The sequence below is a fragment of the Manis pentadactyla genome, chromosome 2 (genome assembly GCF_030020395.1).
Source record: "Manis pentadactyla isolate mManPen7 chromosome 2, mManPen7.hap1, whole genome shotgun sequence".
In the NCBI taxonomy this organism is placed as follows: Eukaryota; Metazoa; Chordata; class Mammalia; order Pholidota; family Manidae; genus Manis; species Manis pentadactyla.
Window position 1 is genome coordinate 187296597 of NC_080020.1, and position 18754 is coordinate 187315350.

An 18754-nucleotide genomic window follows, 5' to 3' on the forward strand; every position below is an offset into this window, starting at 1 on the left:
CTCTCACTCCCCACTCTCCCAAACACCTCCCTTGTGGTAACCACCAGTCACTTCTCAGTGTCTCTGAGTCTACTGCTATTTTGTTCACTTTGTTTTATTTTGGTTTTATATTCCACTAATAAGTGAAATATGGTATTTGTCTTTGCCTGTCTCATTTTATGTAGCATAATACTCTTTCCATGTTGTCACAAATGGTATGATTTCTTTCTTTTTTTATGGCTGAATAATAACATTCCATTGTGTGTATATACCACATCTTCTTTGTCCATTCATGTATAGATGAACACTTAGTCACTTCCATAACTTGGGTATTGTAAATAATGTGGCAGTAAACATAGGGGTGCATATATCTTTTAAAATCAGGGATTTTGTTTTCTTCAGGTAAATTCCTAGAATAGAATTACTGGGTTTTATGGTATTTCTCTGTTTAGTTTTGAGGAACCTGCATACTGCTTTCCACAGTGGCACCAATTTACATTCCCACCAACAGTGTACGAGGGTTCTCTTTCCTCCTCAAACTCGCCAACACGTAACAATAACAGTACAGTTATTTCTTGTCTTTGAATTGTGGCCATTCTAACTGGTATGAAGTGATATCTCATTGTGGTTTTGATTTGCATTTCCCTGATTATTAGTGATATGGAGCATCTTTTCATGTGCTTGTTGGCCTTCTGTATTTCTTTTTTGTGAAAATGTTTGTTCAGGTCCTCTGCCCATTTTTAATTGGGTTATTTGTTTTTTTTTGGTGTTGAGGTGTATGAGTTCTTTATATATTTTGTGTGTTAACCCCTTATCAGATAAATCATTTATGAATATATTCTCCCATACTGTAGGTTGCCTTTTTGTTTTTTGGATGGTGTCCATTGCTGTGCAGGTTTTTTAGTTTGATGTAATCACACTTGTTCATTTTTTATTTTCTTTTTCTTGCCCGAGGAGATGTGTGCAGGAAAAAATTGCTCATGCTTATGTTCAAGAGATTTTTGCCCATGTTTTCTTCTAAGAGTTTTATAGTTTCATGTCTTATGTTTAGATCTTTAATCCGTTTTGAGTTTTCTTTGTGTATGGAGTTAGTAATCCAGTTTTATTCTCTTGCATGTAGCTGGCCAGGTTTCCCAACACCAGTTATTAAAGAGACTGTCTTTTCCCCATTGTATATTCATGGCTTCTTTATCATATGTTAATTGACAATATGTGGGTTTATATCTGTTAGGCTCTCTAATCTGTTCCATTGATATATGGGTCTGTTCTTGTGCCAGTATCATATTGTTTTGATTACTGTAGCTTTGTTAACTTGAAGTCAGGGAGCATAATACCCCAAGCTTTGTTCTTGTTTCTCAGGATTGTTTTGGCTATTTGGGGTCTTTTGTGGTTACATATGAAGTCTAAATCTACTTGTGCTAATTTGTTGAAAAATACCATTGGTATTTTGATAGGTATATTGCATTGAATCTGTAAATTGCTTTGGGCAGGATGGTCATTTTGACTATATTCTTTCTATCCATGAGCATTGGATAGATATCCATTCATTTGTGTCTCTAATTTCTCTCATGTGTGTTTTATAGTTTTCAGAATACGGGTCTTTCACATCCTTGGTTAGGTTTATTTCTAGGCATTTTTCTTTTTGATGCAATTGTAAATGGAATTGTTTTCCTCATTTCTCTTTCTGCTAGTTCATCATTAGTATATAGGAATGCAACAAATTTCTTGTATTAATTTTGTATCCTGCAACTTTGCTGAATTCAGTTATTAGTTCTAGTAGTTTTGGGGTGCATTCTTTAGGTTTTTTTATGTACAATATCATGTCATCTGCAAACAGTGACACTTTAACTTCTTCCTTGCCAATCTGGATGCCTTTTATTTCTTTGTGTTGTCTAATTGCCATGGCTAGGACCTCCAGAACTATGTTGAATATAAATGGGGAGAGTGGGCATCCTTATCTTGTTCCTATTCTTAGAGGAAAAGCTGTCCGCTTTTAGCTGTTTAGCGTGGTATTGGCTGTGGGTTTGTTGTATATGCCCTTTATTATGTTGAGGTACTTATCCTCTATACCCATTTTGTTGAGAGTTTTTATCATGAACGGGATTTGAATTTTGTCAAATGCTTTCTCAGCATCTTTAAGGTGATCATGTGGTTTTTATCCTTCTTTTTGTTAACATGGTGTATCACATTGATTTTATGACGATTTTACCACCCTTGCATCCCTGGAAGAAATTTCACCTGCTCATGATGGATGGTCCTTTTAATGTATTTTGAATTCAGTTTGCTAATATTTTGTTGAGGATTTTTGTATCTATGTTCATTTGGTATATTAGTCTATAGTTTTCTTTTTATGTAGTGTATTTATCACATTTTCATATTAGAGTGATGCTGGCCTCATAGAATGAGTTTGGAAGTATTCCCTCCTCTTCTACTTTTTGGAAAACTTTAAGAAGGGTGGGTATTAGCTCTTTAAATGTTTGGTAGAATTCAATTGTGAAACTATCTGGTACTGGAATTTTGTTTGTTGGGAGTTTTTGGATTACCAGTTCAATTTCATTGCTGGTAATTGGTCTGTTCAGATTTTTTGCTTCTTCCTGGGTCAGTCTTGGAAGGTTGTACTTTTCTAGGAATTTGTCCATTTCTTCTAGTTTGTCCAATTTATTGCCATATAACTTGTCACAGAATTTTCTAGTAAGTCTTTGTATTTCCATGGTATCTGTTGTGGCTATTCCTTTTTCATTTCTGACTTGGTGTACTCTCTCTTTTTTTTTCTTGGTAAGTCTGGCTAGCGGTTTATCTATTTTGTTTATCTTCTCAAAGAACTAGCTCTTAGTTTCATTGATTTTTTTCTATTTTATTCTTCTGTATTTTAGTTATTTCTGCTCTGATCTTTATAAACATCTCTATAAACGTGTCCCTCCTTATACTAACCTTAGGTCTCATTTGTGCTTCATTTCCTATTTTCTTTAATTATGAGTTTAGACTGTTCATTTTAAATTGTTCTCATTTCCTGAGGTAGGCCTGTATTTCTGCTTCTCTTAGAAATGCTTTTGCAATATCCAACAAATATTGGACTGTTGTGTTTTCGTTTTCATTTGTCTCCATGTATTGCTTGATTTCTGTTTTAATTTGTTCATTGATCCATTGATTATTTAGAAGCATGTTGTTTAACCTCCGTGTGTTTATGGGCTGTTTTGCTTTTTTTGTGTAATTTATTTCCAGTTTCATACCATTGTGGTCTGAAAAGTTGCTTGATACAATTTCAGTCTTTTTGAATTTATTGATGTTCTATTTGTGGCCTAGTATGTGTTCTATTCTGGAGAACGTTCCAAGTACATGAGAAAAATGTGCATCCTGTTGCTTTTGGTTGGAATTTTCTGTGGATATCTGTTAGGTCCATCTGATCTAATGAGTTGTTTAGTGCCTCTGTTTCCTTATTTTCTGTCTGGTTGATCTTTCCATTGATGTAAGTGGTGTGTTAAAGTCTGCTAATATGAATGAATTGTAGTTTATTTCCCCCTTTAGAATTTGTTTTACATATTCAGGTGCTCGTATGTTGAGTGCATAGAAGTTTATAATTGTTTTATCCTGTTGTTGGACTGATCCCTTTCTAATTATGTAATGTTTTCATTTGACTCTTGTTACTTTATTTCAAAGTCTAATTTGATATAGGTATTGCTACTCCTGCTTTTTTCTCCCTATTATTTGCATGAAATCTGTTTATCCATCCCTTTACTATCAGTCTGTGTATGTCTTTAGATCTGAAATGAATCTCTTGTAGGCGGCATGTAGATGGGTCTTGTTTCTTTATCCATTTGCTACCCTAAATCTTTTGATTAGTACATTCGGTCCATTTACATTTAAGGTAATTATTGATAGATATATACTGATTGCAATTTTATTTATTGTTTTCTGGTTGTTTTTGTAGTTCTTCTCTGTTCCTTTCTTCCTCTCTTATACTCTTGTTACTTGATGGTTTTCTTAGTGTTCTCTTTTTAAATTTTTGCATTATCTATTATAGCCTTTAGGTTTGTGGTTACCATGACATTCAAGGATAGCTTCCTAACTATATAACAGTCTGTTAAGTTGATTGCTGTAATTCAGACACTGCCTAAAAGTACTTTTTTTTCTTCTTCTTCCTCCTCCACACTTTATGTATTAAATATCATAATCTATACTTTTTTGTTTCTTTGATTTTGTGTGTAGTTGTTTTTACTACTTTTGTTTTACTTTTGTACCTTCTTGGTAAATAATTGGTGTACTACCTTTACTGTGGGTTTATTTTCACTGCTGAAAACTATTTGGGCTTAGGAACATTTCCATCTATAGAAGTCCCTTTAGCATGTCCTGTAATGCTGGTTTCGTGGTTATAAATTGCTTCTGCATTCATTTACCTGGGAAATATTTAATCTCTCCTTCAAATGTGAATGATAATCTTTTTGGGTAGAGGTTCTTATTCAGAAGTCCTTCTGTTTCAATACATTAAATATTTCATGTCATTCCCTTCTGGCCTATAAAGTTTCTGCTGAGAAATCTGCTGATAGCCTGATAAGGTTTCCCTTATAAGTAATCTTTTTTTCTCTCCCTGACTGCTTTCAGTGTTCTCTTCTTATTCTTAATCTTTGTCATTTTCATAATGTCTTGGTGTTGTCTTCCTGGGGATCCTTTTGTTAGGGGCTCTCTGTACTTCCATGACCTGAATGTCTGTTTCATTCCCCAGATTGGGGAAGTTTTCAACAATTATTTCCTCAAAGAGACTTATCCTTTTGTGTCTCTCTTCTGGTGCCCCCATTATGTGAATAATGCTTTATTTAGATTGGTCACACAGCTCTCTTAGTATCCTCTTTCTAGAGATTCTTTTTTCTCTGTTCCTCAGCTCTGTGTGTTTGTTGTCTAATTCCATCTCATCAACTGTTTCCTCTGCTTGCAGCAGTCTGTTATACATTCCCTCCATTGTATATTTCATTTCAGTTGTATTATTCTTCAGCTCTGAGTGGCTCTTTTTCAGGTCTTCTATCTCTGTTGAAGTCCTCCCTGATACTTTTCTGTAAATCAGTAAGCAAGTTTATGAGTTTTACTTTGAAATCCTTATCTAGAGGATTGGTGATCTCCATTTCATTTAGCTCTCTTTCTGGTGTCTTCCTGTAGTTTTTTTCAGAACAGATTCCTCTGCCTTCTTATTTTGTTAGGGTTTCTGTATTCCTTCCTCTGTATTAAATGGATCTGCTATGCTTCCTGGTCTAGAGAGTAATTGCTTTGTGAAGAAGGCATCCTATGGTACCCAGAAACTCAAGACTCTTTACTATCCATTGCCTGCTTCTCCTTTGTGGTGGAGCCCCATTGCTATTTGTGGGCTGTGGGCAGGGCCACCTTTCTGTCTGTCTATCTCCATCTGTCACAGATGGTAGTTTGTCTCAGTCAGCCCTTTGTAAGTCCAGCAGAGTCACTTATTTTGGGAATGTTGTGGGCAGGGCCACCCTCTGCTTGCCCTGAAGCAATGGCCACACTGCTGGGCTAAGAGGGTGGGTGGGGTAGGGGCACTGCTTTTGGGAAGGTGAGTGGTTGTGGGGTGTGCAGCACTAGAGTGGGCTGCTGGTGGCTCCTGCAGGCACCTCCCCAGCTGGGCTGCAGTAGGAAGGGGAAGGCTTTCTTGGTCTTGCCATGCAGCAAAGTCTGACACTGCTGGACTAAACGGGCTGAGCAGGACCTGGTGGGTGGGTTTACAGGGTAGTGCCTGGGATGAGTTGCTAAGGAGAGAGATGGAGCGTTTGGGGCTTCCATGAGCTCCTGACCAGTTGGGCTGTGGGAGGGCTGGTGATGTGTCATCCACTGCCCTTTCTCCTGCATAGAGAGCTCCATCCAACCCTCCCCCCTCTGGCACCCTTCCTACATCTGGCAACTCTTTAAAACTTCTGCTTCTGTGTGTGGTCTCTGTTTGGACTGATGGAGTGTGCTTCTTCTCTACAAGTGGCAGGAGTCTCATCCTCCCTGAGTGTTCCAACTATCCCTGGTATCCAGCCCATAATCATCAGAAACTGATGCAATGTGGACTTGTGTTCCCAGAGCAGATCTCCAGGGCCTGGTGTGCAGAGTTCCTGAGTGCTTATCCCCTCCCCCCTCCCTGCTCCATTCCTCTTCAGCCTGTGGGCTGGGATTGGGGAAGGGCTGGGTCCTGATCATGGCACTGCCACTTTATCCTTCTCTGTATGGTCTTCTCTTCTTCACCAAGTGTAGGTGGACTGTTCTGCAGTCTTCAGGTCATTTTCAGGGTTAGTTGTATTTGCTGTAGTTGCATCTTTGGTGTGTGTGTGGAAGGTTTCCGCCTTGCCTTCCTACTCTACCATCTTTTTACCCCTTAGCATGTTTTGTATTTTCTTTCAATTTTAGAATACACCTAGCTATTATAGCACCTCAGCTACTTTTAAACATAAATATTGTGTGATTTCATAACAAAAATTTGAGCTGTCTGATTGGTTTCATAAGTTTATTATTTATATGGATTGTATCTTATTTAAATGAATAAAAATTATTTATCCCACGAAGATACCCAATTTAACAGTAAAGCAGAGCATTTGATGGATACTTTTATTTTTAGAAAAACTGATTTTGATATTATTTGTAAGAGCTTATTTTTTCCCCACTTATTTTTTTCTCTTCTATAGACCAAATGCTAATATATTTTTTCCTGCCATGAATAGAGAGAGTATGTTCTATCAGGGTATAGGATAGGTATTAAAGAGAACCCCAAATCCTCAGTGTTTCAAACAAGGTAGAATTTTATTCATCTCTCATTTAACAGTTCAGAGGTAGGCAGATGATCAAGAATGAGTTGGTGGCTTTATTCCACAAGGTTACCCAAGAACCCAGGTTTCTTTTGTTTTCTCAACCTTCCACTGTGGCTGCATTGTTCAGTACAGTAGTTACTAACAATGTGACTGTTGACATTCATACTTAAATTAAAAATTCAGTGTCCATAGTAGCTACATTTTAAGTCTTCATAGTTACATGTGACTGTGGCTACTACTTAGTGTAGTCATAGAATACCTGTCTCACTGCAGAATGTTACTGGTTACAGCTGCACTAAGAGTGTTGTTCTTGTCTGCATGGTCTTTGCTGGCTCTTATTGGCTCTAAGTTCTAGTCTACAGGAAGGAAAAATGAGGGGAGCCAGCAACAGGGGAAGGCACAGATATTTTATAAATGATCCAAACAATGCTTTTGTTTGCATTCCATTGGCCCAAATTTAGTACTATGTTATTACTCAAGGGCAGCTGGAAGGGTTGCAGCTGGGTGAAGTGTAACCTGCTAAAACTTGATTTAATTGGGGTTCTGTGGAGGAAGGGGAGCTGTTACCAAAAGGAAGTAGGTGAGAATAAATACTAGAGGATATTTGGCAGTCGATGTTAGGTCACAGGTACTTAAGGAGTTAGTAATTACAATGAGATTTCTTCCTATTACCCCAACAAAGTAGACAGGAATCGATATGGGTAAAATGCTTAATCTTAAATGACCATGCTGAGATTAACCTGAAATTATAGATGTTATTTTCTATTTATTTGAATAAAGTTTAACAAAATCAACTTGTAGTTATTTTGACTCCAAGGCCATATTTTGAGCATGGCACTGTTTTCCTCCAGTGCCTTTCCTCTACGCCTTAAACTTTGTGGAAAGATGATAATCTTTTGTTTGTGAAATTGCAAACAGAAAACTTGTTTACTTCTGTCTTGTTTTATAAATGTTCAATAGTGATTTTGAACATTTTGATGCTGAGCAGCAATGTGAAGTGTGAGAAATACTAGTTGGTGATTTAGTTGTTCCTTCTTTTTCCCACCCCTTCTTGTTCTCTCTTTTCATATATTTATTATGGTTATAAATGATTTGGAGTTTATAATGAAAACAACAGCTTTTTTCCATACCATTTCCTATCCCTGGTCTTATTCTTTGTGATAGACACTCTGAAATGTTCATGTTTACAACTTGCTTATTTCTAAATAATCTGTATATATTCAATATTGCTTGATTTATTAGTTTTAGGAATTATATACTGAGTAGTATAATAAAAAAGGATTTGACTATATATCATCTTCTGTTCCCTTCACTATTATTTTATTCTTCTGTTAGCTTTAATATTTCTTAAACTTCTTTCATGTCCATGCAATTAAAGATAGTATGTCTTACTCTCAAATTAGCAATTATAAATTTTAATGTTCCTAATCTTCCTTCTCATATCTTTACCCTTTCTACCTATTGGTTTTTGTCATCTCTTCCTTTTAAATTATAATGGTCAAATATATTTCATTAGTTTTTGTAACTACAATTAAGCTTTTTAGCTTTGTCCATTGCTAGATTCTAAAAATTGTAATTAGTAAGCAGTTAAATTTTTTATGACTTCATAAATATTTTTCACTGAAAGCCTAATGGTAAAGCAATTACAATTTTCAATATAGCTTTATTGTTTATAATTTAGTTAAAAATTTCCTCCTCCCTTTTTTGGTTTTCTTGTATTTTAAAAAAACCTCCTTAATTTCTTTATGTATATAAGTCATAATTCTACATATCTCTTTTCCTGCCATTTCCCTCTTGGAGTCAGCATCTTTCTCTCTCCTAATCTGTTTTGTCAGCTAGTGCTCTTCTAACTACTTTCCATTTTTATAAAATTTATTGAAAATGTGCTTTAGTTGATGCTATTCCTTCTTGTTCTTTTTGTAACTGTGGGTTTATGTATACTTTCTTAAATTCCTTTTTTTTTTTTTTGAGAGTAAGGGTATGAATGTGCTCATCACACTATCTTGAATCTGAAGTTGTTTTCAGAGTCAGATGCCCATATATCTAAATCTTAGAGTCATATCAATAAAACAGGTGATAAAGTCTCATATTCTGTGTTTTGGCAGGGAGGGACATTTGAGGTGTTTACTACTATAGATAAAAGAAAATAATGATTAACTATATATATAAAATAATTTATCTTTAAATAAATTTTTTTTCTAGAATAGTTTTACTTTCATTTGCTTTCTTAGACCCTAGACTTTTTATAGATCGTGATAAAAATTTCATCTGTTGATAAAGATTGTTTTGTTTTACTTTTTATTCTATTATTGAAGATATGTATCTTCTTCAGATTTTTTTTTTTTTATTACAGTGTTCCACAACTTTATTGCCCAGCATTTCTTGAAATTGACCCATTTTACCATTATATCTGGCCAGTGACTAACTGGCACGTAGTGACGTTAAAAAAATGTTTCCTAGGTTAGGAGGCTAATGTTAGTTCTGAACTCTAATGGGTCTTACCATCCATCTGGGTGATAAGTTATACAATATTCTTAGGCTACTTTTTGTCTTTACAAGAGAATTGTATTATAAAAATGTCAAAAAATATCCACATGCCCAGTTCACTAGTAAATATACTGCTAAATTTGAACCTTTTTGGCAGTAGCTTATGCTACTCAAGGGACCATATTTTTACAGAATGATGTATTTCAAAGGGTATTGGTTTCCCTTGTAGAAAATTCATGCATTTAGAGCAACTTAAAACCAGAACAATTGTGCTTGTGCTATATATTTAAAATATTAGTCATTTTGAATACATGCCCAGCTTAAGTGTCAGAAGCTATATTGCACAAAAAGAAAATTTATTGCTAACAGACTAGGTTGTACCTTTGCTTGCTTGTACAGCATTTTCCTTACAGGATCAATTTGAGTATATGAACTAATATCAGCTAGATTTTTGTACAGTTACATTATTGATAATAAAGGAGAAGTTCATTGAAGAGAAAAACAAATAAAGGAAGCATAAAAGTCTCATACTGCATGAAACTACAGAAATGGATCAAAGAGTTTGACAGGAAGTTTAATGTGTACATAAGTAGAGGCTGACAGGAACATGCTGTGTGTGCCAAAGGTTCCAGTGATGGAAAACCGAAACATAGTGCTCACTGACCACAGCATGAGCCTTGACACACATTGTAAATAATCCAGAGATCTATGACTGCATTAAGCACTGAGCTGGTTTATTAACAGCAGTAAATCTATAGCAGCATAAAGGGCTGGCGTGCAGATATTCCTCTTGATTAATTTTGGTAATGGATTAATAGGAATGTAGCAGATATTTTCATTTTGAATCCTGCCATTCTCCAGCTTTCCCCTCTCTCCATTCCCACTCTCTTCAGTGTTACCATTTTTTATTCCTTTTACTCACTAGACTTGTGTATGTGGATACCTGCCTCAGTACAATCAAGTTAAAAGCCGAAGATGCTTCTGGTAGAGAGCATCTAATCACTCTCAAGTTGAAGGAGAAGGTATGTGCTCCATTAAACTGTTACTGTGGTCAGGAATAACTTTATGAAATAAACTCTGTGAATGTTTTCAATGTAAAGTGCTAGTTGCTTCTAAAAAAAATAATAAATGATGCTTTAAAAAACTTTCTTTGGAAATTCTCAAAAATTTTACTCATCAGGTTTCCAGAAGCCTGATATAATTGCATGTCATTATTTTAGTTCAAATTTGGTCAAAATATAGACTTCATAATAAAGAAATAGTATAAATATGATTTGGCAGCTTCAAAGTTCCATAATGTTATTTTTGTAACATTCTATATAAAAGAGTTGCAAGTTTCCACTATCCCAAATAAAGTTTTACTGAATAAGTCTTTTGTCTTCAACTCTTACTATGAATTCCATTTGTAGTTCTTGTTTCTGAACACCTCCCCACCCCCACAACACAGATGTTCATGTAGGCATACTTTTTATCATTTGTTTTCTTCGGCTGAAATTTTTTTACTTTAAAAACTTACAAATGTAATGTCTGTATTTATAGAGTCCTTACAGGCTAGTGATCTATAACTATTCACTAATGTTATTAACACAAAACATTAGCTGTTTTGTCTTTATTTTTGGTTTTCGATTGTGAATTTTGAGAAATAAGTAGAACAGTCAAGTTTCTTATATAAGTCATTTGTAATGACTAGGGAAACATTAGAATTTAAGAAACCAGGCCATCTAATTTTTTTATTGTTCCTAAGAGTCATCAATCAACTCTATTTCAGAAAATTGTAATGATGAAAAGATCAATTGTGTTTGTCCTTTTTAAAAGTGTGTCTGGTATTTAAGCTTTCCATGAGAGAAAATTAATATATTAAACTGTACTGGGTGACACAGAGAGGTTGCTATCTTACAGTGCCACTATATCAGACAAGTTGAGAAATGAATAATTCTTTTTATCTCACACAGCGTTTAGGTATAATTTTAAGACTCATATGTGATAAATGTTGAAAAGAAATTAGTGGGATAGAAATATTATTTGTGAAAGAGGCTATATGGGTGTTTTTGTTAAAATGAAAATTTATTTTCATTTTTAATTTAATCTTAATTGTGCTTTGTTTAAGATCAGGGAGAAGTCTGTCCAAAGGTCCCACACTGCCAGGGGCAAGGGTACTGTCATTTCCTTCAAAGTTTTGTTAATATTTTGTACATTGATAGAAGTGGCTTTGCTCCTATGAAGATCAAAATGAAAAATTTTAAGTACATCCTGTCCTGATTATGGGTAGTAGTTGTGTTTTTTAATAGCCTCATTTTTTACAAGCTTTTCTACTTACTAAGGAGATCATGCTTTAAGTCTACTCTGCCTATAATTACACTTACAAGAATTTATTATTAATTCTGGTTAATTACATTATTGATTGTATTGAGAGTGAGGATGTAGCCATAGTATAGTCCACTCTGTCTTTTTCTTGTACTTTTTCAAGGTTGATGAAGGTAACACTTTTAATGTATCTTTGGAGAATAGTTTCAAGTATCAGTTTCTGTGGCATCGATAGCTATGAAGCACTGGTAGGGATGCCCTGGCAAGAGAGAAGAGAAAACTTTATTTGAATTAGGAAGAAAATCAAATTGTTTAGGAAAAGAAAAAGACAGATGTAACTGAGTGAGTCTTATGTTGGTATGATTTGTTAGAGTCTTTAATTGTCCATTTAGTTCAGTTGCCATTGAGACCAACTTGTGTTTTAGATGTGGTAATTTATTTTTTAGGAGTATGGGGTCTGGTATTGTCAGTTAAAAATAGTGATAGTTGAGACTGTCTGTTAAGAGTCTCATAACAAAATCTTAATCCAAACTAAATTTTAAAGGGGCAAGCTTTTTTTTTTTAACCTTAAAGCAGGGTTATTTTCCTAATACACAAACCTTTATTTCTGTGATATTTTTTGATATATAGTAAAGAAATGCATTCTATTTTTATTCTTGAATACATTCTTGAATATATTTTCACCCAATTCTGCCACACCCCTATCTCAAAAAACCCAAAGGAAACAAAACCAATTTTAGCTAGATATCACCTGTTAAAAGTAAATATATAAATCAGAAAGAAATATAATAAGGGAAGCAGTTGAATTTTTTAGTTTTTATAGGTATATTTTTATGCAGTATGTATAATACATCCTGAACTGTGGGATGGAATCACTATCTTTAAGATAAAGAAATAGCCCAAGGCTTCCTCAGCTTTGTCTAAGATCAAAGCTACTTGAAAAAGATATCACAGATGTGTTTTGGAAGCTGGGCACACTATCTGTGATGACCATTTTTTTAATGTGCAATTTGTGTGTATTCACTTTGTGGGGAGCCTTACTGGTTAAATGGTCCAATCACAGAAGAGGTTGGGTTAAAATTTTCCTTAGAACAGTGTACTATAGAGTCTAAAAATATTGTGACAAAAATATATGTCTAATATATAATTATATTCATTTATATTTATTTGAATTGTTTTGAGTGAAAGTTGAAAAACTATTTTAATTGAAAGTGATTATTTTCCAATTGATTTTCCTTTATGTGAAGATTTTGTTAATTAGATGTTGTTAATTAGACTTTTAAAGTAAAACTTTTGGCAGTTGGTGTCTGGTGATTTTATATACACCTCTAAAACTTACTATTGAAAACTCTGAATTTTGATGAAGTTATTTTACAATATTGCATTTAGTTATCTATGTTGTAGTTAGTACTATAATACAAGCAATTTTGGAAATTATTATTTAGGATGCTACTTCATAATTTATGTTGAATCATCCAGAAGTAAGTAAACTTGTGCTTTTTAGGTTCTATACAATTATGTAAAGTTTACTATGTAACAAAATTGATCTTGAATATGATTTATACACACACACACATACACACACTTATACAGTAAAGTCACCTACATATAGGTCAGTATAATTTATTATATCCATATTTGTATGTTTGCATAATTTCACATAAAATATATTGGAAAAGTATCTCAGAAACTATATGGAGAACTCATTTATGTATGTGGATCATGTTATGTTTGTTATAACCTGCTTTTTAAACTCTCAGTGCATCTCTTTCTGTGTCAGTACATATGTACCATTTACTATACTGAATCCTATTTAAATGCAGGGTTATATTATCTTTTAATAAAATCTGCTGAATGTACTTAATGACTTCCAAAGTGACAGATATTTTGCTTGGTTTCATCTACTTAAATACAGTAAACGTTTACTATATTTCTCTCATTAACTTCATACTCTCTCCTAGACTGATGATTTGTTTAAGTTAGAGGGTTGATACTGTTCATTGTCAGCCTCAGTAGGACATAAATAACATCAATTCAAAGTGAACTAAATATTCCATTTTTGACCCAAGGATGTTTCAAGTATGCATTCTTTTTACAGAATTTTAACATGCTAGAGGGAAAAGAGATTTTACAATACTCTTCGATGGGTTCCATCATTTTTACATATAAAATAGCCAGTGACATTAAATGACTTGTTTAAGATCATGTAAGTTAGTTAGCAGAGATGGAAACCAGAGAAAGCTAAGGTATCTGCCTGCATTTACTTTAAGATAATCACATGAATTGTAAAATGGTGTACAAATTGTTTTTCTGGTGATTACAGCAATTATACTCTGAACTACCTCATTTGATATTTTGAATTGTCTGAAATAGAGCTCCCTCCTTCATCTTAGCCTGGCCTTTCTTTATTTTTTCCAAATTAGAGCATCATTATATTTCTATATGATTTCCTATATATTTGCCAGGAAATTTTTTATTTTCAGTATTACATAGCCAGATAGATACCAGCAGAGTGAATGTAGATAAATTTCTTTTTAGCCCGCCATTCATTATGACTAAATGTTAATTCTTTTCAAAGCATTAGTTTCAAATGGGCTGATGTTTGTTAAATACTACAGTGAAAATTATTTGTCCCTGCTTATTTAGTGAAGTTGAAAAATAAGAGGCTTAAAAAAAGTGAGAGTCTAAAACTTATTTTAAACTTTGAGTCAAGTGAGAGAAAATTTTCCTACAACTAATTTTCATTTAGTAAGTTTTGCTTTTCAAAGGAAAGAAATGAGTATTTTCAATTACATGTGACTTTCAAGATTGTAGAATTGGGTTTTAAAGAAATCATGTAGTACAATTCTCTAACAAAATTAATTTGATTTAAAAAAAAACTACTTTTGTCTTTAATTTAGACACCTATTTTATTAGTCTTTATGACTATCATTTTTCTTTGTATAAAACTTGAATTTTTTAATCAATCATGAAAAGACTTTCTTTAAACTATTGTTTTGTTTTTCCTTAATAAGCCAGAAAGAATTTCATTGTTTCTTTTTATTCATCTTTTGCTGAAAGTAATTGCTTTAATGTGGAAGATACTTCTTTGAATTGATAGATTCATGTATTCATTTTTGTGCATTTCTTGATTTATTTTAACAGACACTGCCTCTTTAATTAATGACTGAGACTATTTAGAATTAAATTTTAGACTGAAAATAAATTAAATATCAATGAGTTTGATCTTTCATTTTAAATATAAAGTGAGATCCATTGTGGTTTACCCCTCAGATCACATTAGCAGCTGACCTGATACTGATTTAATTCATTACTCTTTATTCAAGACTGATTGCTTTGGCACCCCCAAATCACCAAACTTTGTACCTCCTGAGTATAACTTGACCTAACCACCTCTTGACATCTCTAGAATATTAGAATCAAAATATTGTATGCTATAAATTTGAATTTATAATATTTTCCCTATATGTTCAGTTTTTTCAGAGTATTTCATGTGAAATTGTCACACAGAAGCAAAAATGGACTAATTTTATGCTTTTTCATAGTACCCTACAGAATCACCAGATTGTTTTGTGGATTTTCCTGTTTCATTTTCATTTTCCTGGACACCACAGGTAAATTCTTAAATTTAAATAGTGATACAGCATATTGTGTTTACTCATAAGTGGGCATTATGTGTTTTATGTAAAGTGATTTTTTTCCAGTTTTCTTTAAACATATATTTATAAACAGGACTTCTAGAGTGCCTCTTTCATATTGCCTAGTAGTTAATGTCTATTCTCTCTGTCTCCACACACACACAAACATAAGCATGTCATCCAACCTTTAGGTGTTTATTCTTCAGTTTAGATAAATATGGAACTCCATTGACAAAAATTTCCATTTAAATTGTGAAGAAGCCTTTGTAAAGCAATGAGTAGTAAGCGGAAAGTTGGGTGGAATTTTTTAGGTTCCTAAAACTTTTAACATTAATGACATAGTATCAGACAGTCTTTTTCAGAGGAGAATGAGGGATTACTGAAAATATAAATCCTGCCATATCCACTCAGTTTTATTGTTCTCAAGTGTTCTTAGTTCTTCCTTTATCTTACACTATATTCTTTTTGTATGTGCTTTGGAGTATTCATACTTTGAGTAAAGGATATAGGAGATTGTTTCTCTTGCTCCTGTCAATTTAATTTCTCTATACAATAATGTTATCTAACAAGATCATGTATTTAGAAGTGCACTATAAATTGTAACATTATATAGGTATAAGGTGTAATTATCAGTAGTACTGTCATCAACATTATGTGTATGTGGCTTTTAAAGATCTGGCAGAATGGTGATTAAATTTAAAGAACAATCTGATGAAGACAGATGTGGTCCTTCTTTCATCAAATAAATTGTGGCAGTTGATAGCAAATGGAGGGAACATTTCTGTTATGCAAAGAGAAAAAAAATTCCTAGTGATATTTTACAAATATCCTCTAAATGGAGGCACCCATATTTTTAATAGAAAATTTTGGTGAGTTCAAGTGAAAACTTATGCTTATATTTTAAACTATGCTTAATTTTCTTGTATATGAAGTTAGTTTTTAAAAAAGCCTGAAAGAATTTAAATAGTCTTGTAAAGGTTCAAATGTCATTTTAATTATACACACATACTTGAAAATTATTTTTCTCATTTTCTTTAAAAACAAAGTATCCTACCTTCCAATGGAAATTAAGAAAATACAGCAAATTAAAGGCGAGAAAAGACCCTGTGGTTTCCTTTTGGTATTCTGATACATGTTAAACTATCTAAGAAATACTGTGATTAAAAAAAAAAATTGGAATTGTGTATAAATCGCATACCTTTCTTGTTTTATAGTATACATTTTCTATTTGGCTCTATAAACTTTTATGTAAGATCATGAGATAATGTTATACCTCGATTGTATTACTCTTTCCAGATATGAAATCTCAACACTTTAATATTTATCAAAATCCCACAGTTAAAGAACATATATTTGATTAGTTTCTAGTGTTTTGAATGCAATGAACTGTACAAGTTTTCCCCAGACTTTAATCTGTGATAAAGTTTGCATCTCCATAAAAGAATGGTTAAAGCATTTATATTCTGCCACTTAGCAAAAGTAGTTTGTGACTGTACTACACTGGAAAATCTTTGAGAACAATTTCTTTTAAATTTTGTATCCTACTTAACATCACTCAGTGCCTTGCACATATAAGCATGGAATAAGTTTTAGATTTAATTGGATCATACAAAACGTTTTCTGTTTTGTACTACCTTCAGGAAAACAGAATTAGCAGTAGTTGGAATGTCATAAATTCTTTTTTAAAATGAAGGAATATACCAAATTGTTAGTACAGATAAAAATTTGTACACCTTTTTATCCACCACTCAAATTTGACAGTTGTTAGTATTTTATTAAATTTGCTTCAGATACATCTCTATTTCTGTGTGTCTCTTAAGAATAAAATGTTCTAGGAACATCAAAGACATTACTCCTCTTCCCTCTCTCCTTTTCTCCCTTTCTACAAGTTACCACTTTCATGCAATTGAGGTATTTGCTATCTACACGTATTTTTTTTGCTACATTTTATACCATATTCTGTAACATTTGCACTTACTTTTTTAATACAGTGTTGTTTTTCAGATATACCCTTGACCTATACATGTCTAGTACATTTATCTTAAATGCTTTTATGGTCCAGAAATCATTCCATTATATGAATCCACCCGTTAATTTATCCATTGCCTACCGACGAGGTTGTTCACAATATGTTACACAATTTCTTACTTAAATAGTGCTGCAGTGAACATCTTTACATGTTTCCTTGTACACTTGTGAGACTTTTAGTGTGAGTTACACCTAAGTGAAAATGCTGGATTATAGGAAGTGCTCCTCTTTGAGATTACTAAATATTGCCAAATTGCCTTCCCAAATTGGTTGTATAAGTTTATACAGCTACCCACTAATTCATAGTAATTCCTTTCCCAAAATCTTTCCAAGTCTTCATCTGATTTTAGTCTGACCTTAATTGTTATCAAAGATTGATAATCATTATTATTGTTTATAATGTTTGCTTATTTAAATATTTTTTATTATAAGCATTCCTTATATATTTTGGATACTCATTTTTTGCTGGTTGCATTCCTTATATATTTTGGATATTAAGTTTTTGCTGGTTATATGGAATGTAAGTATCTTCTTCCTGTAATCATATCTTTTTATATGATATATTTTGTTAGTAGTTAAACTTTCAGTGTGCTCACATTTATCATTCTCTTCCTTGTGATTTCTGCTTTTCGTGTCTTGAATGAGAAAATCTTCCATAGCTTGCTCTGAAGAGATACTCTCCTATAGTTGGCTCTAAAAACTGTACTTTTTTATATTTAAGTACTTAAGTATGAAATAGGAATCTGCATTTGCATTAGTCTTGTATATATGCTCATTGAATCTGGATGTGTCTCTCTTGTGGTCTGTGGGTGATTTCAGTTTTTCTTTAACCTACGTCATTGAAATTCAGAAAACTTACAAAATATGTTGTTGTTTCAGGAGTCTAGTTGTACATTGTAAGCATTTTGGTGGTGCTACCAGTGGTATGAACTCTCGTGTCTTTTAGACATGAGTATCGGCAGTATTAGTTTATGTTTTGAAAGTAAGCAGTGTCAGAATTTGCTGTGTATCATCTCTTTTCATTGACTTGTTGGAAACAGTTGTGCTTGTGGTAGTTATTTTCCTTTCATTTTTAACAATTTTTAAACAATTGTGTTTCTTAAGCAAAATGTTACTATTGTAGTCTAGTAGCAAATATGTATTTAAGAGACCGTAAATAGGTTCCAGATAATTGATTTTTAAAAATATTCCTTGTCTGCTTTTATACATTTCCTCTCTGGATTCAGTTTTTCTGGACTTTAAACTTGGAAGATCTTTGTTTTCCTTTTTTTTGTAAAATAATAGGCATGGCTTTGTGGCATCCATATTAAAAATGGGTAATTTCCCTTATGGTCCCTGTCTTCCTGCTGGGCCGGTAATGTTTTGATGTATTTTCCTTTTGCTCTGATGAGAGGTCTGCCGCTGCCACTCTGACATACCCATCGGGATGAATAATTACAACTCGCACAATGTCAGGCTAAAGATGGTAGGGTGTTGTGCATCATGACAGGCCCAGTAGCCAGTGCAGGTGTCTCACAGCGTGATCAGCCGCAG

The 18754-nt window shown here is 33.3% G+C and overlaps 1 protein-coding gene across 4 annotated transcripts in view; it reads left to right on the forward strand.

The window, feature by feature from the left end:
* FANCL (FA complementation group L) overlaps window positions 1–18754 on the forward strand; it is a 124874-nt gene that overhangs the window by 40298 nt on the left and 65822 nt on the right. For 2 of the 4 annotated variants that reach the window (XM_057497185.1, XM_057497186.1), the window contains exons 6-8: window positions 10177–10273; window positions 15101–15169; window positions 16240–16284. In XM_057497185.1, the coding sequence (XP_057353168.1) occupies window positions 10177–10273; window positions 15101–15169; window positions 16240–16284 (211 nt within the window). The remainder of the gene's footprint in view (window positions 1–10176; window positions 10274–15100; window positions 15170–16239; window positions 16285–18754) is intronic. The other 2 variants (XM_036926005.2, XM_036926006.2) reach the window with 1 other exon arrangement.